We start from the raw sequence: 25,941 nt of genomic DNA, 5'->3' as shown, positions 1-25,941 counted from the left end.
TTCATCAAACTTCTTGAACCAAGGTATCTTTCCCTGGATACCTTAGATTGGACATTTCTATAGACTTGCTTTAATTGAGACATTTTCTTGGCCTTAGAACTGTAAACTAGCAACTTATTAAATTCCCTTTTATAAAAGCTATTCTGTTTCTGATATATTACATTCCAGCAGCTAGCAAACTAGAACATAATCCTAATCCCATTTTATAAATTCAGTCATTTTTCTAATCCCTGTTCAGTACTATATGTTTGCATCTATAATTAGGTCATCTCCCTGGAGATGTAACTCAATCAAGAGTTGTTGTTAAGCTGGATTAAGTGGAGACGTATCTCCACCCATTCGGGTGAGTCTTGATTAGTTACTGGAATCTTATAAAAGAGGAAACATTTTGGAGAAAGCCAGAGATTCAAAGAGATTCTGAGAGCAGAATGACATAGTCATGAGAAGCAGAGAGCCCACCAGCCAGCGACCTTTGGAGATGAAGAAGGAAAATGCCTCTCAGGGAGCTTCATGAAACAGGAAACCAGAAGAGAAAGCTAGCAGATGATGCCATGTTCACCATATGCCTTTCCAGATCAGAGAGAAACCCTGACCCCATTCGCCATGTGCCTTCTCACTTGAGAGAGAGACCCTTAACTTCAGCAGCCTTCTTGAACCAAGGTATCTTTCCATGGATACTTTTCATTGGACATTTCTATAGACTTGCTTTAACTGGGACATTATATTGGCCTTAGAAGTTTTAAACTAGCAACTTATTAAATTCCCCTTTTTAAAAGCCATTCCATTTCTGGGATATTGCACTCCGGCAGGCAGCAAACTAAAACAATAACCAACAATCCTCACATTTGTTTTTGTTTTCTTCTATTATAAATAGTGCTATAATGGTCATCTCTGGACATAAGTCGTTAGCTGAATTTTTTTTTCACATAGATTCCTAAAAGGAGAACATTCTCAATGTTCAAAACCTATAGCCAAATTGCTATCTTAAAGGTATTATAACATAAATGGTCCATTCTATATTTTAAAAGATCATTCAGAGGCACATGGAGAATAGAATAATGAGAACACTTAACAGGTCATTTTTAATAGTACAAACAAGAGATAGTGGCCTGGCCTGGGGGCACAAATGAAATCAGAAGGAAAGATAGACAATAAAGACCGAGATGGTATAATTTAGGAATGCCTAGAGTGTACATTTAGTGACTAAATGTACAAATTTAAAAATGTTTTGCATGAGGAAGAACAAAGGAACGTCAATACTGCAGGGTGTTGAAAATAGATGGTTATTCATATTTTAAAACTTTAACTTATGTGTGCAACTAAAACAAAAAATGTTTATTTGGTACAAAATTTATATTTTGACTAGTGTATTTCCTAATATAACTTACTTGCACAGCTTAATTGAACACTATGGTACATAGAATCTTGATTAGGGCATGAGATTTTGTAGGTTTGTCCAGAGTGATGCCCCAATAAATCCCAGAGTGATTTGAACAGTGAATAAAAAAGTATTTGCAAAGTCCCCTCAGGGGAATGGTGAGAAAGGGGGAAAATCCAACTTCCCCAAGTGGAGAATTCTTGATATTCTCACAAGCACTGGGGACAACCAAAGCAATAGCCTGAGCCCCCAATCTTGAGTTTTGTTCATATAAAACTTAACCCCACAAAGGACAGGCTAAGCCTACTTAAAATTGGGCCTAAGAGTCACCCCCAAGAGAGCCTCTTTTGTTGCTCATATGTGGCCTCTCTCTCAGCAAACATGACAAGGAAACTCACTGCCCTCCCGTTGTCTATGTGGGACATGACTCCCAGGGGTGTGGACCTTGACTGCCAATGTGGGACAGAAATCTTAGAATGAGCTGGGACTCAGCATCAAGGGATTGAGAACACTTTCTTGACCAAAACGGAGAAGAGAGAAATGAGACAAAATAAAGTGTCAATGACTGAGAGATTCCAAACAGAGTCGAAAGGTTATCTTGGAGGTTATTCTTATGCATTGAATAGATACCACCTTGTTGTCCAAGATGTAATGGAGAGGACAGAGGGAACTGCCTGAAAATGTAGAGCTGTGTTCCAGTAGCCATGTTTCTTGAAGATGATTATATAATGATATAGCTTTCACAATGTGACTGTGTGATTGTAAAAACCTTGTGTCTAATGCTCCTTTTTTCTACCTTATCAACACACGAGTAAAGCATATGGATTTAAAATAAATAAATAATAGAGGGAACAAATGTTAAAATAAATTTAGTAGATTGAAATGTGTGTTAGGGTTCTCTAGAGAAACAGAATCAACAGTAAACACTCACAAATATAAAATTTATAAAAGTGTCTCACGTGACCACAGGAACGCAGAGTCCAAAATCCACAGGGCAGGCTGTGACACCAATGATTCTGATGGAGGGTCTGGATGAACTCCACAGGAGAGGCTTATCAGCTGAAACAGGAAGAGCCTGTCTCTTCTGAATCCTCCTTAAAAGGCTTCCAGTGATCAAATTAAGCATTACTTATTGCAGAAGACACTCCCCTTTGGCTGATAATCAGCTGTGGATGTAGCTGATATGATCATGATTTAATTCTATGAAATGTCCTCATCACAACAGACAGGCCAGCACTTGCCCAACCACCACTTGGTCAAGTTGACACATGAACCTAACCATGACAAAATGCTAGTGATCAATGAAAGAGAGGGGTAAGAGGTATGGTATGTATGAATTTTTCTCTGTTTTCTTTTTATTTCTTTTTCTGAATCGATGCAAATGTTCTAAGAAATTATCATGATGATGAATATACAACTATGTGATGATATTGTGAGTTATTGATTACATATCAAAAGAGAGAGTGAGAGAGAGAGAGAGATGGTGGCCTGGAATAGGGTGGCTTCAGTGTGGTTGGAGAAGAAAAGCGGATTTGAGAGATAAGCCAGAGGTAGAGTAGGCTGCATATGGTTGGATTTAATGCAGCAAGAGACCCATTTTCTACCCAGAGCTCCCAGGAATCCTCACATCCATTTTTCCTAATTTAGTGGAGAATTTATGAAACTTTGACCACCTCCCTAAAAAGACTTCCCCAAGGGCACAGGAGAGCCACCTGTGGGATTCTTAAAGTCTCAGGAAAAAGGCTTGGGTCCTTCCTTGGCACACAGCAGTCACTCCACCACCAGCAACTCACATCCAAGGGGTTCCCATTGCAGCATGCTGGTGCCCTTACAGTAATATAATTTTAATTGTTATGATAATAATGATTACTAACATTTATGGAGTACTTATTACGTGCCAAGCTCTATGCTAAAAGATTTGTATAAATTTATTGGCAACTCTAATTCTCATAACAGCCTTATGAAGAAGATTCTATTATTAGTCTTATGAGACTATTGAGGTTCAGTGCAATAAAGGACAAATTCTAGATAATGTGGGAAGTACATGGGAATGCTAGTTTCAGAGTTTGAGATGTTAACTATTGAACTGTACTGCTATTTACTGGGGCAGAGACTCTCAAATCACAGAACATGCTCAGGTAATGTGGGACAGTGGAGAGTCAGACAAACCAATGCCCAGACAGGGAAGAAAGTCACATACCCTCTTTCCTTAGGGAGGAAAAAATTATTTTAAAATTCTTGTTTTGGTCATGGGTAACTCTAAGTGATAATGTATTTATTAAAGATTACTGTCTGAATATTTTGTCTATTTGAAAAATTGGATTTATTTTTTTTGTTATTGATTTGTAAGAATGTTTTATTATTCTGCATACAAGTTCTTTCTTAGATTTTTGTATTTTGAATATTATCTACCAAACTCTTTTGTCATTTTCTTAATGATGTCTTTTTAATTAGTGAAAGTTTTTAATTTTGATGAAATCCAATTTATTAATTTTTTCTTTTATGGTTTGTCCTTTTTCTATCCTATGAAATCTTTGCCTTCCCCAAGGTTAGGAAGATATTCTCCTATAGCTTCTTCTAAATGATTTATAGTTTTAGCTTCTATGCTATCTTAAGTTAATATAGTATGTGATGTGAGGTTGGTTTCAAGGTCATTTTTGTTCCAAATGAATATTTAGTCATCCAGCATTATAAATTGAAAAATACATTCCTTTCCTTATTAAATCAACCTTTGTTGAAAATCAATTTATTGGACAGATAGGTAAGTAGGTAGATAGATAGATAAATAGATAATCTATTTATTTTCTACTGATTTATTTATCTATCCTGTGCCAATATCACACTGTCTTGATTAGGTAACTTTATAATATACATAGAAATCAGATATTGTGAGTCCTCAAATTTTGTTCTTTTCAAGATTTCTTTTTCTTAAAAATTTTAGAATATTTGTCAATTTATATGAAAAATACTGTTGAAATTTTAATTGAGATAGTGCTGATTTATAGATCAATCTGGAGGGGGAATTTAATATTTTTAAGAATATTGAGTCATCCAATCCATGAACATGATATTTCTGTATTTATTTAGATCTTTAATTTCCCTCAGCAATGTTTGCTAGATTTTGGTGTAGTTCTCCTGCATGTCTTTTAAAAAAATTATTTCTAAGTATTTTTATGCTATTGTGAATGGAATTGTTTTATTTTATTTTCTAATTGTCTGTTGGTAATATAGAAATGCAATATTTTTATATTACCTATGTATCATATTGCCTTGCTAAATACTTCTGCGAATTCCACCAACTCTTTTTTTGTAGATTCTTTAAGTTTTTCTGTACTGCAACCATGTTGTTTGTGAATAGAGAAAGCTTTACTTCTTTTTTCCAATCTATATGCATTGTATTTCTTTTTCTTGCCTTATTGCACTGTCTAGTATCTCAGGTAAAATGTTAACAGAAGGCTGACATTTTTGCCTTATTCCTGAGGTGGAATGCAATCAATATATCACTATTAGTACAATGTTAGCTGCAGATTTTTCATGATTATCCTTTCTGAAGTTGAGGAAATTCCTTTTGATTACTAGTTTCCTGATAATTTTTTAGTTATGAATATGTGTTGGATTTTGACAAGTGCTTTTGCTGCACCTATTGGTGTGATTTTTTCCTTTATTCTGTAGTTCTTAGTTATATTGATTAATTTTCAAATATTAACCTTTGATTTTTGAGAAAAAACTTACTTAGTAATGAGGTATCATCTTTCTTATATATTGCTGTATTCAAATTGCTACTATTTTAAGGACTTTTTGTCCATGTTCATGAGGGATATTGGTTTGTAATTTTCTTTTCTTTTAATGTGCTTGTTGGGTTTTGAAATCAAAGCTGTGCTGTCCTCATAAAATGAGTTGGGAAGCCCTCCCTCATCCTCTAAACCTGTGAAAGTTTTTTTAAGGTCAGAATTATTTCATCCTTAAATTTTGATAAAATGTAACATTGAAATAGTCTGGGTCTGGGGATTTCTTTATGGGAAGGTTTTTTCTATTATGAATTTATTTCCCTAATACATGTAGGATTAATCAGATTTTCTATTTCTTCATTGATAAGTGGCATTTTTTGAAGAAATTTGTCCATTTTATCTAGTGGTCAAATTTATTGACATCAAGTTTGTCATACTATACTCTTATTTTTTCTTTTAATATCTTTAAGACCTATGTGGTGTCTCCTTTTTATTCCTGATAATGGCAATTTGTGTTTTATCTCTTTTATTCTTCATCAGCTAGCTATGGATTTGTCCATTTGTTGATCCTTTCAAAGAACCACCACATAGTTTCCTTAATTTTCTATATTGTTTGCCCATTTCTCTTCAATTGATTCTAGTTTATTTAGGTGGAAACTTAGATATTTTTAAAAGACCTTCCTTTTTTTCTAACGTAAATATTTAAAACTATAAATTTCCTTCTAAGCATGTTTTAGGTACATTCCACAGATTTAGATATGTTGTCATTTATTATCAATCAATTCAAAATATTTTCTAATTTATTTTGTGATATTTTCTTTGATTCATGAACTATTTTAAAAGATGTTGTTTAACTTTCCATATTTAGGGCTTTTATAAACTTATTTATTTTTAATTTAATTTGTTGTGTTCAGAGAACATGCCTGGTAAGATTTCATTCTTTTGAAATTGTTTTATGGCCTAACATGTGGTCTGTTGGTGAACATTCCATATGAACTTAAAAAGAATGCTTTTATTGGCTATAAAGATTTATAAATGTCAATTGGATCTGGATGACTGACATTGTTTTTCAGATCTTCTGTATCCTTACTGATTTTCATCTAACTGTTCTATCAAATACTATTAAAGAAGTGCTACAATTGCTGCTGATTGTGAAATTGCCTATTTTTCCCTTTACTTCTATCAGTTTTTGGTTCATGTATTAGATACATATGCATTTATGATTATGTATCTAAGATCTGTGTATTTCACTGGATACAAATTTTATACCAATCATAACTAAAACAAACTGAATCAGGCCCAGGACCGAAAGAAGTCACACACAGATAGCTTATAAAAAATGATTTGGGAAAAGACTAAAATAAAAATGAGATTATCCATAACCTGATTCATCTTGGTTTTGACATTACCTTCTGATACCAAGACCTAAGAATGACTGCCTTAATGTGAACTGCTATATAAGTAAAGCAGAGTTAAAGCATGAGATGTATCTTCAACTAATTTAAAATGCAAGTTTTTGATGTATCATGATCCATTTCAGCTTAAAAGTCTTCGTGCTAAATGAACTCCATAGTATTCAGCACTATTTGATGCCTCTTGCCTAAAATATCATCTTTTCCTTGGCTTCTTGGCAAATATTATTGGAACTGTACATTTCAGGGTATGGAAATATTTCCTCAACTCTGTTCTCTCCAGAGATGATTAAGTTCCTTAGTGAAGGCCAAGCTAAATCTGGGCAGTTCACCTATGGCCCTTTCTTGAGAAGGACAGAAGATGTAAGTAACTCCGAATAATGAATTGTCTAAAAGGGCAAAGGTACTCATTTATGTCTAAGTATAAATCAAAACTGCATACTACAGAGAGAGAACAAATGAGTGTCAATATTGCAAGGTGTTTCAAATGGGTGGGATACAGGGAAAAGGATAACCAATGCAAGCTACAGTCTATAGTAAACAGTAACATTGAAATACACTTCCACTGAATATAACAAAGGCATCAGGCTAAAACTAAATGTCAACAGGTGGGGGATATGGGGGAAGAGTATGGGTTCTTTGTGGAAGAAAAGGAAATGTCTTCATATAGATTTATGGTGATGAAGGCATGTCTACTTACTTAGGTTAGATTGCATGATGTGTGACTAAAACTATTTAAAAATGAACAAAGAGAAACAAGTGCTACAGAAAATGCAGAGAAAGAGATGTACTTATTCACTGTTGGAGGGCAGTGTAATGGTTCCACAGAAGGCTAGGGTTCCACAGAAGGCTAGGCACCATAAGTACATGGAATCTTGAATAGGGCGTGAAACCTTGTTGGTTTGTCCAGGTTAGTGGGCTGCCCCGATATATCCCAGAGTAATTTGCACAATGAATAAAGAAGTATTTGTAACATCCCCTTTTGGAATTGGGGAGAAAGGAGGAAATATTCAACTTCCCCACTTGGAGAATTCCTGATATCTCACAACCAGTGGGGACAAACAAATCAATGGGCTGAGCCCTCTATCTTGGGGCTTGCCCCTATGGAGCTTATTTCTGCAAAGGAAAGACTAAGCCTACTTATAATTATGCCTAAGAGTCATCCCCAAAGAATCTCTTTTGTTGCTCATATATGGCCTCTCTCTCTAAGCTGACTTGGCAGTGAACTCACTGCCCTCCTCCCTCTACATGGGACATTAAACCTCCCCGGCCATGTTGGTCAGAATTCAGGATTCACCAGGACCTGGCACCATGATATTGAGAAAGCCTTCTTGACCAAAACAGGTAACAGAGAAATGAGACAAAATAAAGTTTCAGTGGCTGAGAGATTTCAAACAGAGTCAAGAGGTTATCCTATAAGTTATTCTTATGAATTATATAGATATCTCCTTTTTAGGTTACGGTATATGGAAGTGGTGGAAAGAAGTACCTAAAACTGTTGACCTGTGTTCCCGTAGCCTTGTTTCTTGAAGGGGATTCTATAACAATATACAATGTGACTGTGTGATTGTGAAAACTTTGTGTCTGATGCTCCTTTTATCCAGGGTATGGACAGATGAGTAAAAAAAATGTGGATAAATAAATCAATAAACAATAGGAGGATAAAGGGTAAAATAAATTGAGTAGATGGAAATACTAGCGATCAATGAGAGGGAGGGGTAAGGGATATGGGATGTGTGAGTTTTTTCTTTGTTCTTTTTATTTCTTTTTCTAGAGTGTTGCAAACCTTCTAAAAATTACCATAGTGATGGATACACAACTACTGTGAGCCATTGATTGTACACGGTGTATGGACACATATGTGTGTGAGGATTTGTCAATAAAAATATATATTTTTAAATTGCATACTACAGAGTAACCAAGGGCCTTGGGATTAGATGAAGATTTCCAGACTAATGTCCAACATCAGAGAACGAACTAACGTGTTTGATAGGAGTGAGTGGGTAAGATGGATGGGAAATTCTAATGTCCTCTGTCATTAAAATTAAAGCCAAATCCATTAGAATATTGGGACTCAATATAGTAACTCTATTTCTCTATGATCTAAAGCTGACAGACATACATCTATGCCCATCTGCTTGGCTGACATCTCAACTGAACATCTCAGTTCAAACTTGTGGTAGTTAGGTTCAGGTGTCAACTTGGCCAGGTGAAGGTGCCTAGTCCTATTGCTGTGGACATGAGCCAATGGCATGTGAACATCATCTGTTGCTCATAACATCTGCAGTCGGCTAGGAGGTGTGCTTGCTGCAATGAATGATGTTTGATTTAATTGGCTGGTGCTTAAATGAGAGCACTCAACGTAGCACAGCCCAAGCAGCTCAGCATACCTCATCTTGGCATTTGCAGCTCAGCCCATGCCTTTGGAGATGCAGAAAGGAATCACCACAGGGAAAGTTGTTGGAACCCAGAGGCCTAGAGAGAAGGCCAGCAGAGATTAACCTGTGCCTTCCCACATAGGAAAGAACCTTAGTGGAAAGTTAGCTGCCTTTCCTCTGAAGAACTATACATTAACTAAATAAATCCCCTTTTATGAATGCCAATCCATCTCTGGTGTGTTGCATTCTGGCTGCTAGCAAACTAGAACAAAACTCAACAACTCAGAAAGGGAACTCACTTCCATTCACTTAAATCCTATTTCCCTCTTGGATTTCCCACCTCATGGATGGTACCATCATCCACCCAGTAGCACAAAGAAATCCCACATCTAATTAGTCACCATTGAACTCACTTAGTTCTCTCCAATCTGTTCCCTCTACTCTACCTAGCCAATAAAGCCTAATAATCTCTCATTTCAACCATTTTAATAGCCTCGCCCTGGTTTTCCTCCCTTCAATCTCATTATCCAAACTGTCTATCTATCTTTATATAACACTAATCTGACAGTGCCGTGGTATGCTGGTAAAATTTAAAACCAGCTGTCTGAAAAACAATATCCAATCCTGATCTGCAGTGTTTGCCAAATGGTTGGTGTAAATACTCCCAAAATGAACAAATTCAAGCTACCAATGTGATGTAACTGAATACAAAGTTGGAAAGAGATGAGTACAATTGATTCCCATGAGCTGGTGTGAATCCATTCCAGCATGCCACTAGACCATGTCACTCTCTCAAATAATAAATTTTAATGGCTCCTTGATCCCCTCCACGTACAATATAAATTCTTTAGCCTTGCCTGCAAGAATTATCTGTTTCTTGATGATTTCTCCAGCTTCATCTCCCACCACTTGCTGACCCCACTCCTACTCAATGCGTATATTGCTGAACACTCACTTTATACTTTAGACAGTAATGACAAATATAGCAGATTTCCCTGGGCCCCAGGAAGGAGAGCTAAGAGTGGATGGTGCAGGCATAGCAAAAGGAAGTAGCTATTTTCAAAGGCAGGTTTAAAAATAGCTCAAGTTTTAGTGGCATACCCTAGAAAGGTCAGACAACATTACATAATGGGATAAGTACCCCTGGCTTCTAGTCCTAGTTCTACCTGTGTGACTTACAACAAATTAATTCTGGACACTGAGCTTCAGTTTCCTCACTGCAAAAATGCTCATCTGGGAAGACAAGACCTAAGGGCTTTCTAGTTCTGACAATCTTTTTCTATGGAAGGCCCAAGGACAATAAACTCAAAGAAGACCACAGGTGGGACCAACGGAACAGCTTAAACTTGGGTTCTGGTGTTGGGCTCCTTCCTGCACTCAATTAAGGACTCCAACAGGGCTCTTAGTTGGACTCCAACAGGGTCTACCTGAGGAAATGGCCAATTTCCATATCCCTCTTGGAGCTCTCATTCTCTCATTCTTGGGTTTCCTTTGGGGCCCATACAATCCTTCATCTTGAATGTTCCCTCATTGCTAAACCTTCTCCTGAGTAATGGGATCCCTCAGGAGCAAAAGGCTACAGAGGTGACACTGGAATCCACTTGACTAACCCTTAGTGACTCCCTTATACCTGACACCCATGGGCCTCATTAATACACCAACCAGGGTATCCCCTAAGGATCTGCTGAGATACAGTGAGTTCTGTAGAATAACTGAAATAGGACCCCTTATAAGCCAGGCTATAGGTTCTGGGGCTGCCCAAGGCAGATTCAGGCCACAAGTATGGAGAAAGGATATATAGGAGGATAAGTAAGGGACACGAAGGAGAAAACCAAGAGCCTGGAAAGGCCACTCTCACTGGTTCGCTGTCAGCCATAGCTCTGGCACGGGATCATCTGTGGATGGTACAGAAGCAACAGAGCCCAGTTAAGTGAGATCTTTGGAGAAAAATACATCCAAATTGTGTCCTTTAATAGCTGGGCAACAGCAAGTGAGTTACCTTCTCTGAGTCTCTTCTAAAACGAGTATCTGAATCTTTTCCTCTTTCCTAAAATTTTAGAAGTTAAGAGAAAGAGTTGAGAGGATAAACTAATATAATAATAATAGCTATTCTTTTTTTAATAATCAATTAATCACCATGACATTTCTATGCAATAGGTACTCTCACTGGTTTATAGAAAAGGAAGTAGACTCAGGAAGGTTAGGTAACTTGCCCAATGTCACCCTCCTAATTAATGGTGAAATCAGGACTAGAAAACAGATCTGATTCCAGTGCTGATGCTCTTAATCATTATCTTTTCTTGGATATAAAGTAACTGGTCTGTGGTGCTCAATGAGAACGGGTTCTGTCCCTGCCCTGCCCCTCACCCAACGCCATTTCAAGTGGCACAGATTATGACTGAGAGAGAAGCATTTGAGAAAGATAATATAAGGGCTGTCCATGTGTCTTGATTTCATGCTTCCTGCTTTTTGCTTGAGATTTATTCATTTTAGTTAGCATATTGACAGAGAAGCTTTTGGTTGTTCTGGGAGTGAATAACCAGGGTGGAAGTCCTCAAAGAAGAAGACCTTAAGGGTAGTTTTGTAAAAGAAAGTGACTGAGAAACCCGTGAGCTGAAAGTACAGCCTTGCAGCTAGTTCACTCTTAGGCCATTGGCACAACTCATTAAATCATTCAGTCAATATTTATTAACCCCTACCCTACCCTGTGCTAAGTACTAGAGTTAGAGAGGTGAGTAAGACATAGTCTCCACCTTTAGGGAGTTCCACAGACAGGTGTGTGTGCCTGTACAGGTATGGGTGGTAATTGAAGCGCATTCAAAATGTTATCACAACCCAAAGGAGGGAGGGGAATAGTGGGAATAACAGATGGCTTCCATGGTTAATATTTCATGAAGAAGAGAAAACAGGGAAGGGCATTTTAACTGGAGGATTAACGTACTAATAAAAGTAATAACAGGGGCAGGCAATGGTGGCTCAGTGGCAGAGTTCTGGTCTACCATGCCGGAGACCTGGGTTCAATTCCTGGGGCCTGCCTATGCCAAAAAAAAAAAAAAAAAAAAAAAGAAGTAATAGTAATTAACATTTATTGGTATAGTGTTACATATATTTAAAATTTCACTAATCTTCACAAAACACTTCAAGGTTATATGTTACTCTTCCAATTTTACAGGCATGGAAATGGCAGCTTAGTGAAGTTAATGATTTCTCTGGATTGTGCTGTCAGAAAGTGGCAAAAACAGACTCAAAATGAATTTTCTTTGACCCCAGAATTTTCTGCTGCCTTGACCTGGCATACTTCCTGAGGGACCACAGCCTTGCGAAAGGACGTGGAATACTCGGAGAATGAGGAATGAGATTGTTTATCTTGAGCAGGAGTCAGCAAACCTTCTCTGTAAAGGGCTGGAGAGATGATTTTTGTACCATACAAGGTCTCTAACTCTGTTGTTGTAGGGCAAAAGTCACAGAGACAGTAGATGAATGAATAATTTCTTCAACCACTTAAAATGCAAGATCCATTCTTGGCTCACACGTCAGACAAAAACGTGAGGACTGAGGGGAAGTACAGAAAATAAAGCTAGAATGCTAGGTGGATAAGGATCAGATTCCAAAGGGCCTTGAATGCTGTGCTATGGAGAATGAGTATGGGCTCATAGATAATGGTGTCCTCTACAGCTTTAAGTAGCGGAGTAGCATGGTCATCTCTGCCTTTTAGAAAGGTGACTCTGGCAGTGCGTAGGATGGAGTTGGATGGAAGAGAGACTAGGCTATGAAGTAGAACTTATTCTTCTTCACTGAAAGTATTCTCCTGGGATGTTACTTGTCCCCACTCTGTCTTGGATCTTTGCCAGTCCTCCTGTGTTTGAAATACAATCATTACTCAGCTTTTAAAATGTTCCATATTTACTAAATTTGATTCTTAGACCATTCTTTCAAAGCAATTAAGAGCAAAGAATTTTACACAAGAAAACATAAAGGTTTAAAGCAGAATTTTATTACAGTGTTCTCCCGTTTACCTCCAGTTTGTCCCTTCTTTCTCACGTCCTTCCTTCTTTTCTGGATGGACCTTCTCAGGAGGCAGGCGATTAACCGCCTCCTAGGTACCTAGCAAGTTTATAGGGGAAAATTAGAAATGTGATTTAATAAAATGTTGTTTGAAATGTCCACTAAATATCCAAATGGAAATGTCAAGTATGCAGTTGGATGAATGCATTTAGAGAACAGATCCAGGATGGAGATGCATTTCAGATTTATCAGAATATAATTTTAAATCCAAGGTCAAATACACAGAGTGCAGATTCAAATTCAGATCCTGATGACTCTTATAACTACTGTATACTGACGTAACTTGAGTGTTGATATATTGATATCATTTTCTGATCTATTGAGTTTGTGTCATGACCATGGCTTTATGAAGCATTATTTCAACCCAAATGGAAAGCTATAACATTTCCACTAGATGGAAAAGATCTCAGATATTGAAATTCTGGTTCCAGGGTTTTGGGGTTTTCTAAGAAAAACCTTACTATTCACAATGCTTCATAATAATGCACTTTCTGTCCTCTAAAATTGTTAATACACAGGTCTGTTTGCTTTTATGATATAATCTAAGCAGGATTGTTGTGTATTTAGCACCCGGCTAGAACCTGTATGAAATTTAATAATGCAAGGGACACATAGGTCTTGCCGTATTTCAGATTAAAGTAGTGGAAAGAGCATGGGACTTCTGAGTCCTAGCTCTATCAATTATTACCTAAATTTGGATGGCTTCTTTTATAAACATGAAGATAATGATACTTACCTTACCAAGTTGTCACAATAACCTATTGAGGTCACATTTACTAAAGCATTTTATATATTGCCTGCAAGAGATAAAAAGATAACTCGATAAAGGATCATTTTCTTCTTTAGAGTCTGTTATGGTGGCATATCCAGGTGTTAGCAGTGGTTGAAGGTCAGCAAAAGGGTGAAAAGAAAATGATTAGCCAGTGACATTCTGTACTGTCCAGGATTGCCAACCTTGAATGGGAGACTGAGTCCAGATAAAACTGAAGATCCGTTCTCAATGATCATTCAATTCTGTCCTTTGAACAACATTGCTATGGAAGATTCCTATCTAGTTTCTAAGAAAAGCTTCCAGACACACAGACACCTAATTTCCAGGTTAATATGTTTCATCTTTTTTTAAAAAATGCTGGAGGCACATACTTTTTTCTAGATTTCAATACTTTAATCTTTGTGGCTATATTTATATGTCAGTATTTTTTATTACAGAAGTTATAGCTTAGAGAAAAATCATTTAGAAAATATGGGGACTCCATATAACCCCACTTCATACACAGAACTTTTCCTATTATTAACCCTTTGCATTATTCTGGTACCTCTGCTACAAATGATGAAAAGATATTATTATAATTATATGATTACCTACAGTCCACTGTTTACATTAGGGTAAACACAGAGAAAAGTTGGGGTTTTTTTTCAATTTTATTCTCACAACATACATACTAACTAAAATTTCCTCTTTCATCTGCATTCAAATGTTTAATTAAGAAGTTTATTGTATTATAAGGTTGTGCTACCATCACCACCATCCAATACCAAAATTTTTCCATTGCCCCAAACAGAAACTCTACACCAATTAATCATTAACTCCCCCAAACCACCCCCCCACCAGCCCCTCGTAAACCTGTATTCTAGTTTCTGATTCTATGAATGTGTTTAATCTAACTATTTCACATAGTGAGATCATATAATATTTGTCCTTTTGTGTCTCACTTATTTCACTCAACATGATGTCTTCAAGGTCCATCCGTGTTGTAACATATATCAGGATTTCATTCATTTTCACAGCTGAATAATATTCTATTGTATGTATATGACACATTTTACTAATTCATTCATCAGTTGATGGACACTTAGATTGCTTCCATCTTTTGGAAATTGTGAATAATGCTGCTATGAACATTATGTGCAAATATCTGTTCAGGTCTCTGCTTTCAATTTTTGTATATACCTAGAAGTGTGATTGGTAAGTCATAGAGTAATTCTACACTTAACTTTCTGAGGAACTGCCAAACTTTCTTCCACAGCAGCTGTACCACTTTACGTTGTCAGCAATGAATGAGTATTCCTGTTTCTCCACACCTTCTCCAGCACTATTTTCCATTTTTTGAATAATATTCATTCTAGTGGGTGTGAAATTTATCTCATTATGCTTTTTATTTGCACTTCCCTAATGGCTAATACTGTTCATCTTTTCATGTGACCATTAGGATATCTTCTTTGGAGAAATGTCTAGCCCAGTCTTTTGCACATTTTTAAATTGGGTTATGTGTCCTTTTGCTTTTTGTTGAGTTGTAAAATTTCTTTATACAATCTGGATATTAAACATTTATTGGATATATAAGTTTCAAATACTTTATCCCATTATGTGGGTTATCATTTTACTTCATGATGAAGTCCTTCGATGTAGAAGTTTTTATTTTGATCATTCTAATTTACCCATTTTTTCCTTGGTTGCTTCTGCTTTTAATATAAAGTTTACAAAACCATTGCTTAGTGAACGGTCTAGAAGATGCTTCCTTATGTTTTCCTCTAGGAGTTTTATAGTTTTGGCTCTTATACTTAGGTCTTTGATCTATTTTGAAATAATTTTTGTATATGGTGTGATGTAAGGATCCACCTTCATTCTTTTGCACTTGGATATCCTGTTTTCCCCACACCATTTGTTGAAGAGATTATTTTTCCCCACTGAGCGGACTTAACACCGTTGTCAAAAATCAACTGGCCATACGTATGAGGGTTTATTTCTGAACTTTCAGTTCAATTCCATTAGTTTCTATGTCTGTCCTCATGCCAGTACTATGCTGTTTTGACTACTGTAGCTTTGTAATAAGCTTTAAAATCAGAAAGTGTGAGTCCTACAACTTCGTTCCTCTTTTTTCAGATGGTTTTGGCTATTTGAGGACCCTTACCTTCCATAGAAATTAGATTGTTGGCTTTTCCATTTCTGCAAAGAAGGCTGTTGAAATTTTGACTAGAGTTCATAGAATTTTTTTATGGGTAAAATTGACATCTTGACACTATTTAGTCTTCCATTCTATGAATTACAGAATGCCCTTCAATATATTTAAGGTTTTTTTTATTTCTTTCAGCAATGTTTTGTAGTTTTTTGTATTTACATCCTTGGTTAAACTTTTTCCTAGACATTTGATTCTTTTACTTGCTAGTGTATATGGAATTTTACTATTGATTTCCTCTTCAGATTGTTTTTTACTACTGTATAGAAACAGTGCTGATTTTTGGCATGATGATCTTATATCCTGCTATTTTGTTGAATTCTTTTATTAGTTCTCATAGCTTTGTTGTCGATTTTTTAGGCTGTTCTATATAGGCATATCTCATAGTTACTACACGTTCAGATCCAGACCACCACGATGAAGTGAATAACACAATAAAATGAATCACACGAGCTTTTTGGTTCCCCAGTACATATAAAAGTTATGTACTGTATGCCGGAGATCCAGGTTCAATTCCCAGTGCCTGTCCATGCAAAGAAAAAAAAAGTTATGTACTGTATTGTAGTCTATTAGGTGTACAATAGCATTATGTCTAAAATATACCTTAATTTAGAAAGCACTTTATTGCTGAAAATTCTAGCCAACATCTGAGGCTTCAGGAGTCATAATCTTTTTGCTGATAGAGGGTCTTGCCTTGATGTTGATGGCTGATGACTGATATGACAATTTCTTAAAATAAAGCAACAATGGAGTTGCTGTATCAATCAACTCTTCATCTTATGAAAGATTCCTCTGTAGCATGCGATATTGTTTGATAGCATTTTATCCACAGACAAGTCAATCTTCTCAAACCCTGCCACTACTTTATCAACTAAATTGATGTCATATTCTAAATAATTTGTTGTCCTTTCAACAATGTCCATAGCAGGTTCACCAGGAGTACATTACATCTCAAGAAATTACTTTCTTTGCTCATCCATAAGAAGAAACTCCTTATCCATCCAAGTTTCATCAATAGATTGCAGCAATTCAGTCATATCATCAGGCTCCACTTCTAATTCAGTTATGTATTTCTACCACATCTGCAGTTATTTCCTCCACTGAACCCTTGAACCCCCTCAAAGTCATCATAAGGGTTGGAAACAACTTCTTCCAAACTCCTATTAATGTCTGTATTGTGACTCCTCCCATGAATCACAAATGTTCTTAATGACATCTAGAATGGTGAATCCTTTCCAGAAGGTATTCAATTTACTTAGGCCAGATCCATCACAGGAATTACTATCAATTCAGATACAGCCTTATGGAATGTATTTCTTAAATAATAAGACTTGAAAGTTAAAATGACTTCTTGATACATGAGCTGCAGTGTGGGTGTTGTGTTAGCAGGTGTGAAAACAATATTGATCTCATGGTACATCTCCATTAGAGTTCTTGGATGACCAGGGACATTGTCGATGAACAGTAATATTTTCAGTATATAAAACACACATCTTCAAAGCACAATAAGCTCAACCAAACAATATATGTCTTTATACAGGATCATGTAATCTGCAAATAGGAAAATTTCACTTCTTATTTTCCAGTGTGATACCTTTTATTTATTTTTCTTACCTTATTTCTCTTGTACAACTACAATGCTGAATAACTGTGGTGACAGGGGGGATCCTTGTTTGTTCCAGGTCTTATTTATAATTATTTACTGGCATTTATAATCACCCATATGGTTATCTTTACTAGAGGTCTTCATTTCTTCATGCCACTTTTGATCCTTTGTCTAGTGTCCTTTCCTTTCAGTCTAAGTACTCCTTCTCACATTGTCCTTGACATTATACAGTTTGAATGCTATGTATCTGGTTGTGTTTCTCTTCAAGTTTATATTGCTTGGTTTTCATTGGACTTCTTGAATGTGCATATTCACATCTTTCATTTAATTTGGGAAGTTTCCTACCATTATTTCTTTGACTACTCCTTTTGCCCAGTTCTCTATTTCTTCTTGTTTCTGGGACCCAAGAATGAGCATCTCATTATGCTTGATGGTGTCCCACAGGACTCTAGGCTCTGTTCACATATTCTCTTGCTTTTTTTTTCGCGCCTAAGCCTGAATCCTTTCAATGGTCTCATGTTCACATGTTTGATTTCACTGATTTTTTTCCTGCCAGCTCCAATCTGCTGAAGAAACACTCTAGGGAATCTTTCATTTCAAATACTGTGGTTCTCAACACTAGTAGCTCTGCTTGATTCCTTTCTAAAATTTCTCTATCTTTATTGAGATTCTCAAATTCTTCATTCATTGTTTCCCTCATAACATTTAGTTCTTACTTTGCATTTTCCTTTATCTCCTTGAGCATATTAAGGATCATTTTTTAAAAGTGTTTTATGGTATGTTCAATATCAGGTCTTCTTCATTGATGGTCTCTGGATTTTAATACTGTCCATGGAATTGGCCATCATTTCCTGTTTCGTTGCTTAACTTGTAATCTTTTGTTGCACACTACATATTTTCATATTTTAAAAATCTGGAATTTAGTCCCTGAAATATCTGTTTCTTGAACTTGCATCCTGCTAATGATATCGTGGATATTTCCTTGAGTGTCAGGAGCTAACAAAAGCAAACAAACCAATGCAAAAATCACCATTCACAATCTTTGTGAATTGTCTCTGCATTGACTGGTTGCTCTCCTTCAGAGTTTAACCCTCCTATCAAGAAGACCAACCTGAAATGAATGTGGAATGTGGTGTCCTCTTCATCTTTTCTGAGTCTGCATCCATCTTGTCTTGTGTTTGTGCTTGCTAATGGCCTTAGGAATTTTTCTATGTACAGGAATTTGAATACCTCCTCTACTCCTTACAAAATAAACTTTCTCCCCTTCCCCACCCATAGCTCTATTGTAAGACTTAAAGCAGGTAATTATTCATCCCAGGCCACTTTGTCATAATTGTTTCCTAACTGTGTTAGCTGTCTGCAAGTTGCTTCTGCCTGCAAGTTGCTTCTGCCTGCAGGATGAGTTCTGGGAAGACAAGTCACAGGCAAATATCCTGGTTCAATCTTTTATGCTTCCCCTAGATAGCTTGGCACCAACATAGAGGCACTCCAGTATGTGCATAAGAATTATCCTGCTCCTTCCAACACAAAGCAGGAAATCACAATGGGAGTTCAGGTTGGCTCCATATTGTATTCCCAGTGAACAAGGAACCAACAAGGGTATCTCAATCTTCTCCTACCATCTTTTTAGATGACCAGAAAATAGCGTATTGGTTGGCACTGTTAGGTGAGGGAAGTGCTGGTAAAGCCGTCATAGGTGCAGGACCCACCACTATACAAGGGGTCATGATTGGGATGGTATATCATCCAACAAACATCCAGGATGAGATACTTTTCAATCACTGTATGTCAAATTTATCAGCATTAAAGTTTTTAAAGCCCATTTTATGGGGATATGGATTTTCCCTTGTTTTCAAGCTTAGTGCAGATGGATATGATGACTTGGCCAATGTGGGCCCTGGTTACCACACCCTGGGGCTTTCCAAAGATACCTCACATACCTGTCTGGAGCCTAGATTTGGAACAGCACAAGATCAGACATGAACATCAACAGGAAAGGGCTATTTCCAAGGTCTCTTAGGCCAATCCAAATAGGTAATAAGCTACATACACTACCGATATGGCTAATGTCTACAATTTATTGCTCACTGGGCCCCCAAAGGGAAAGGAGGATAGTCAGTTAAATTAGTTACAGATCTCTTACCATTTTTTAAGTTGTGCTTTCTTGATTTGGCACTTGACCAATTACTGCACTCCTCTAACTGTTTTATCTTTGAGAAAGATGGATCTGCCAATTTTTGTGACTTGTTCACAGATTCTGTGATGAAACAGCACCCTAGAGGGTATCATGCTACCATCTTGGTTGACTGGAATCCTATAAACTTTTTTTCACAATTTTTACTTTTCATTGGTAACCACTGTGGATAAAGTTGAAAAGGTGAGAAGGAGGGAGGCAAAGATTCTATGGAAGAGATTTTTCTTTTTTTTTCCCAAAAATTTTACATGAAATTCCCCTTTTTCTTAAATTTTTATCATGCATGGGTTTTTCAAAGATACAATATTAGAGAAGAAGAAGGCAAAGAGAAGAAACTAGGCATGGTATTTGTTTTTTTGTTTAATATTTACACTGTCTTTGCAGTGACTATTAGTTTTTATATCTGAAGGAATAGTCAGGAACTCCAGGCAACTCCAGAACTTTTTGTTTTATTATACAACATTTTTTCCATTTATCTAGTCTCCTTACTTTGAACAGTTTAGGGTGTGTGTGTGTGTGTAGGTGTGTGTCTTCCTCAAAATAAGACTTCTCCTCTGTACAATTCCTCCCAAAGGGCCCTGGGAATTTTACCAGTCCTAATTAATTAAATAAACCAGCAAATATTTATAGGTTCTCTACTAAGTACCTAGAACTATGCAAGGCCATTTTGGATAACATGCATCCTGAGGGGGGTGGAGTGGATAATTTGGTGTGATTGGTTAAGCTCTGTGTTGGTTTGGGCCCCCACATATGTGGATCTCAGGTAATGCTCTTTCATTGAGTCTTTAAAGGAATCAGGGATATGTCTTTCTCTTTCTTCAGGCAGAAAGCCATGCAAAGTCGTGGATGGAGAAATCACAGTTCTATAAATGAATTTATTCTCCTGGGCTTCTCCAGAAACCCTAGGACCAACTGGATTCTTTTCTTTTTCTTCCTCTTCCTTTATTTATTTACAGTCCTGGGAAATGGGCTTATTGTTACTCTTATCAGAGCAGATGCACGTCTTCACACTCCCATGTACTTTTTTCTCAGCATCCTCTCTCTACTGGATCTCAGCTATGCCACCACCACAGTGCCCCAGATGTTGGCTCATCTAGTAAGTGAGAATAAGACCATCTCCTATGTTGGATGTGTGGTCCAAATGTACATTTTCTTGACTTTGGGCATCACTGAGACCTGGATTTTTGCTGCAATGGCCTATGACAGATATGTTGCCATATGCTATCCACTACACTATGGAGTCCAGATGAGCCAATTGCTGTGTATACTCCTGGCAGTCAGCTCTGCCCTTTGTGGTTTCACCTGTGCACTTGTCTATACTGTCTTTGCAATGACTCTGCCCTACTGTGGCCCCAATGAAATCAACCACTTCTTTTGTGAAATTCCTGCTGTCTTGAAGTTGGCCTGTGCAGACACATCACTCAATGATCAAGTGGACTTTATCTTGGGTTTTATCTTGCTCCTGGTCCCATTATCCCTCATCCTGGCCTCATATGTTCGCATCTTCATGGCTATTCTGAGGATTCGTTCCAAACAGGGCCGGATTAAAGCCTTCTCCACCTGCGCTTCACACATCACTGTGGTCACCATGTTCTGTATTCCATGCATGATCATGTATATGAGGCCTGGCTCTGAGGCCTCCCCAGAAGATGACAAAAAGTTGGCCCTGTTCTACAATGTCATCTCTGCCTTTCTCAACCCCATAATCTACAGCCTCAGAAACAAGGATGTGAAAAGGGCTTTCCTTAAGTTAATCAGAATAAGTGAAGACACTCAGTAGGTCATGGACTGGGACTGTCTTCAGTCCTCTGGTCTTCTGTCTACACAATTGGCACTTTCCATGAAGTCATTGGACTGAATGGGAAGGCCAGGATTTGGGGAGCTATTTAGAAAGAACCACTTTTACATTAATTTGCCAATGGAAACAATAGAAAAGTACACAGGAAGAACTGAGTTCAAGGCTTAACTCCAGCATTAACCCCATGTGGCAAAATCACCTAACTTCTCTGGGATTTAATTTCCATGCCCATAAAATGTGTTTTCATGATGTTCATTGTGCCTAAATAATAAGTAACTCTATTGAGCTGTTTGGATAAGATGCTCACTGCTTTCTATGTAATTATTTTAATCTTCATAACAACTCTAGGAGGTGGACATTACTCTCCCCTTGGCACAGATGAAGAAACTGAGGAACAAAAAGATTAAACAAATCATCAAATGCCTCAAGCTAGAAAGTAACACAGCTGGGGTTTGAAACTAGGTAGTAAAGTTCCAGAGCCTACTCTGGTCCATTATACTGTGCCACATTTCAAGAAATAGCAACTTTTGAGCTCAGCTGAGATAATGGATGGAATAGTATTGAAGCAAGTTTAAAACACTTTTTCTAAGTCATAACTACATGGTTAGATTCTCAAAATCTAAACCTTTATTGAATACTTTAGATCCTCCATACCAGCATCCCTTAACTTAAGTAGGTAGCATTGTACAGTGGAATAGTAACATCTCAATAAATGTTTATTGGGTGATTTTTCCAAGCCTACCTCCATCCTTGGTTTGCAATCTCATCAACTCTCCTTTCAGATCTTTTTTTTCACTTTCATGGGTCCCTCTCCTGTTTCCATTGCACCTACACCAACTGTGGCTTCGAGCAACCCAGACTTTTGTTTATAAAAACAGTGTCTCAATATCCACAACTGATCTCTCTTAAATTTCCTCTGTCACCAGAGAGACCATGAGGATAATGGGAAGAACCCTGAACCTTAGTCTCAGTCTGTTGATACCTTGGAAAAAGTACCCATTCTCTCTGGAACTCAGTCCTTCCATCTGTAAAGTGAAAGTAATCAACATATCTGACTCTGCCTATACAAGATAATTGCTTTAAGCTCAAATAGGAACAGGCCTTAAAATTTAAGTAATTGTATACATTATAATTATAAAGTTATGGCCTTCAAAACCAAATACTTTGGAAAACGATTATTAATTTATGAACAGTAGCTTGTATTAGTCTAACTCCAAAAGTTAAATTCAGGTTTATTGTGAGTTCACAGGTTATGGGTCATATACATATGTGGTAATTGACTGCATGCCCAGAGAGTCATATTTTCATTACACAGACACACCAAAATTAATGAGACATAATGAATGAAGGTAGATTGCTCCAAATAATCCAGCTCCACTAGTGGACTCATAGAAGTCCCATTAAATGTACTCAGTTATTTCTATTTAGACCTCAGTTGGGTATTCAAAAAAGCAGTCTGATAAAGTAGGTTGGTGCCAAGGGAGTATAGATATTGATAGTAAGTTCTTATTTGAATCTACCTGCCACATTTTGGGAAATATAAGGGCTCCCTTTAATATATGTTTATTTTGGACACCTTACAAAGCACAGAAGAGTAGCAGGAAGATAAAAAAAATCAAATTGGATATTTTCTCCACCCAAAGGCCACTCCTATTAAAATTCCAAAATTTTCTGTGCATATCTTGTTGAATTTTTAGTTTACACAATTGTGACTATTTTGTGTATCCAACTTAATTTCCTTTTTTTATATGTTTATCCTTTTTTCTCAATCAATATCTATTGAGTGCCAACTATATGTCAGGCAATGTTCTAAGCCCAAGAAAAGCAGTAGGAAAAGCAGAGAGCAAATTCCTGCTCTCCTGCCATTTATATTCTGGCAAATCTTTTTTTCTGTATTATAATAAGCTCTTTGTGATATTTAATGTAATATTTCATGCAGCTATCATGCCATAATGATAGTCCCCTTTGTTGGAAATTTAGAGTCTTGTAATTTTTAACTATTATCAATGTCTGAGATAAATTACTCTAGGAATGATAACTATTTTCTGTATTCCAATGTTCAGATATCCTCTCTTGTTATTGTGGAGAAAGAAGTCAATGAAGTAAGGCAGACCAGTTGTATTTCAAGAAAACAGGGACACTTTTTCCTGAGGTTGCAGGGGATATACAAGTATATCTGTGAGCCAAGAGGGAAGTAAACTACAATAAGATAGTCAATAAACCAAAGCAAGAATCTGAACTGGTCATCAAATCCAAGGGAATAGAATAGTTATTAACTGTAGAGGTTTCAGACCCAGTAACCCAAGGGACAGAGAGTTAGAGTAAGATTAATAACATGAGGTGATCATGGAGAGACCTAAGGAAATTTTCTAGAACAAAATTTGTCTTATATAACTGGCTTTTAAGTAGCATATTTTAAGGGCCAGAGGTTAGCAGATATATCTTAACAATAGAAATATTGTTTTGATAACTGTTACAAAATGACTTTCCAAAAGACTTGCATCAATTTACACTCCCATATATCATGTATGAAAGGACCCATTCTCAGGTTATCAGCTGATTTTGTCAGTCCTAGATACATATGAATTTGCATTGACTACATAGCATTGATCTCAAGTCAGAGGGTAAAAATAAGAAGGAGCAAAGCAAAGCAAGAGAGTGAGTTTTAGGTCCAATACAAGCAATATCTGCTGCCACATTAACCAAGAAATTATTATTTCTAGTATTATCAAAGTAAACCAAATTTTTAGCAGTCCAGCTTCAGACAAATATTATTGCTTTACAAAAGGTGGTACAAGAGTAGTCTATTATTTGTCTTTCTATTAGGATTCAATTACAACATATTCCATTTACTCTCAAGTGCTTAGAAAAAAAGTTTTATTTGTAAACCAAGGATCATCTGAATGTTAAGAAAACCCAAAAGACTAATAAATTCTAATAGTCTGCTTTGCATATTAACAAGTTTTTCCAAAAGATAAATTTGTGGGAATTATCAGTCTAAAGAGCTCTTAGTATTCCCCAAGTATTATAAGAATACTAGATCTAAGAGTGATGGGGAACTGTGGGAAGGGAAGTGCCAGGGTTTCCTATATGAAGGCTGTGGTCTCCAAGGAGAGAAGCACTGAGGATGAGGAACTTCATTTTCTGGAGACAGAAATGGAGCTGTGAGCCAGAGATGCTGATTGAATTTCTTGGGGACTCATTAGGAAAATCGCTTTGGGGTCCCTAGAGGGAGCCTCTAAGAATCATGCACTGGAACTAATGAGGCTTCCTTCTTAGAGCTCTCAGAATAGTAGAAATGCCACAGCAGGACCACCCAATTTCCCTACCTCCTAACATGATCCCTCTACTTTAGCCAATCCCTACTCCTCAGGCTTTTATATAGACTATTCTACACAAAATGTCCTCTTCCCCCACTTCCCAACTGTCTTCTTACTCATCTATTAAGGCCCCATACAGGTCTCTTCTTCAAAAAGTTTCCTAGCGACTTCAGCCTGGATCAGTTTTGCTTCCCCCTGACGTATCAGCACCACCAAGTGAGTGGTCAACACTGGCCTCAGAAACATAAAATCTCTGGCTGGAAGGGATCTTAAAGGCTCTAATGCTCATCTTGACCTTGAGTCCCTTTGACAGCAGAAACTGTTAATATACCATTCAAATTTGTTTGTATAAGGCTATTTCTAATGCATGTGGTTTGGAATATTCTTTATTCCTTTGTCTACCTTTGCAGTCTTGTCTCAGGGATATGTAGATGCTCTTACTCTTGGTCAAGTACCTTAGTAAGATTAATGCATGCCAGATAATGGGAGATTAACCCTGTGAAAGTTCAGGGCCCTGCCACATTGGTGAAATTTCTAGAGGTCCACTGGTGTAGGGCATGTCGGAATATCATTTCCAAAGTGAGAAACAAGTTGAGGCCCCTTGTACTAACTATCCTGAAAAAAGTGGCATGATGAGCATATAAATTTTGTGTGTGTTGCCTTAAACCACTAACTAGATAACCCGTAAAGCTTCCAGAAAAAGTTATTCAGCATGTCCAAGATATTCCAGACTGCCACCCAGGCCTTATAACTAAATAGACTCAATAGTATCAGAGGTTTTTTAGCAAACAGGGATGCAGGTACCAAAAGGAGAATCACTGTGCAAGCCCCTAGGATTTTAGGGTATGGAGATTCCCTCTTCTGTCAATAATTAATCTTCATTTGAAAAATAGCTTCTGGAAATTCTCGTAAAACCCTGCATAAATAAATAAACAAATATATATATATAAAATAAAAAAATAAAACCCTGCATAAGATTGAAAATGGAAGAACAAGGACTCTAAAACTCTATCCCTCCACTAAAGCAACTATTAAACAGCAAAAATAGTTAGAATCAACTCTTTTGGAACTTGGGAAACTAAAAACAAACAAACAAAAACACTCA

The 25,941-nt window shown here is 37.0% G+C and overlaps 1 protein-coding gene, 1 long non-coding RNA gene and 1 other non-coding gene across 4 annotated transcripts in view; 1 reads left to right on the top strand and 2 right to left on the bottom strand.

Annotated features, from left to right (window-relative positions):
- Positions 1–25,941, bottom strand: part of LOC143674380 (uncharacterized) — a 172,007-nt gene that overhangs the window by 66,327 nt on the left and 79,739 nt on the right. The gene's annotated exons all lie outside the window — the stretch shown is intronic.
- Positions 19,523–19,658, bottom strand: LOC143675352 (small nucleolar RNA SNORA70). The gene has a single exon (XR_013171579.1). It is a non-coding gene; the product is annotated as a small nucleolar RNA SNORA70 (small nucleolar RNA).
- On the top strand, positions 20,551–21,498 carry LOC143663279 (olfactory receptor 2B6-like). Its single transcript, XM_077136970.1, has one exon. It carries the CDS (start codon positions 20,551–20,553, stop codon positions 21,496–21,498), a length of 948 nt encoding a protein of 315 aa, XP_076993085.1.

This window comes from Tamandua tetradactyla, chromosome 2 (assembly GCF_023851605.1).
Source record: "Tamandua tetradactyla isolate mTamTet1 chromosome 2, mTamTet1.pri, whole genome shotgun sequence".
In the NCBI taxonomy this organism is placed as follows: domain Eukaryota; kingdom Metazoa; phylum Chordata; class Mammalia; order Pilosa; family Myrmecophagidae; genus Tamandua; species Tamandua tetradactyla.
This window is presented reverse-complemented; position numbering and strand designations above follow the sequence as displayed.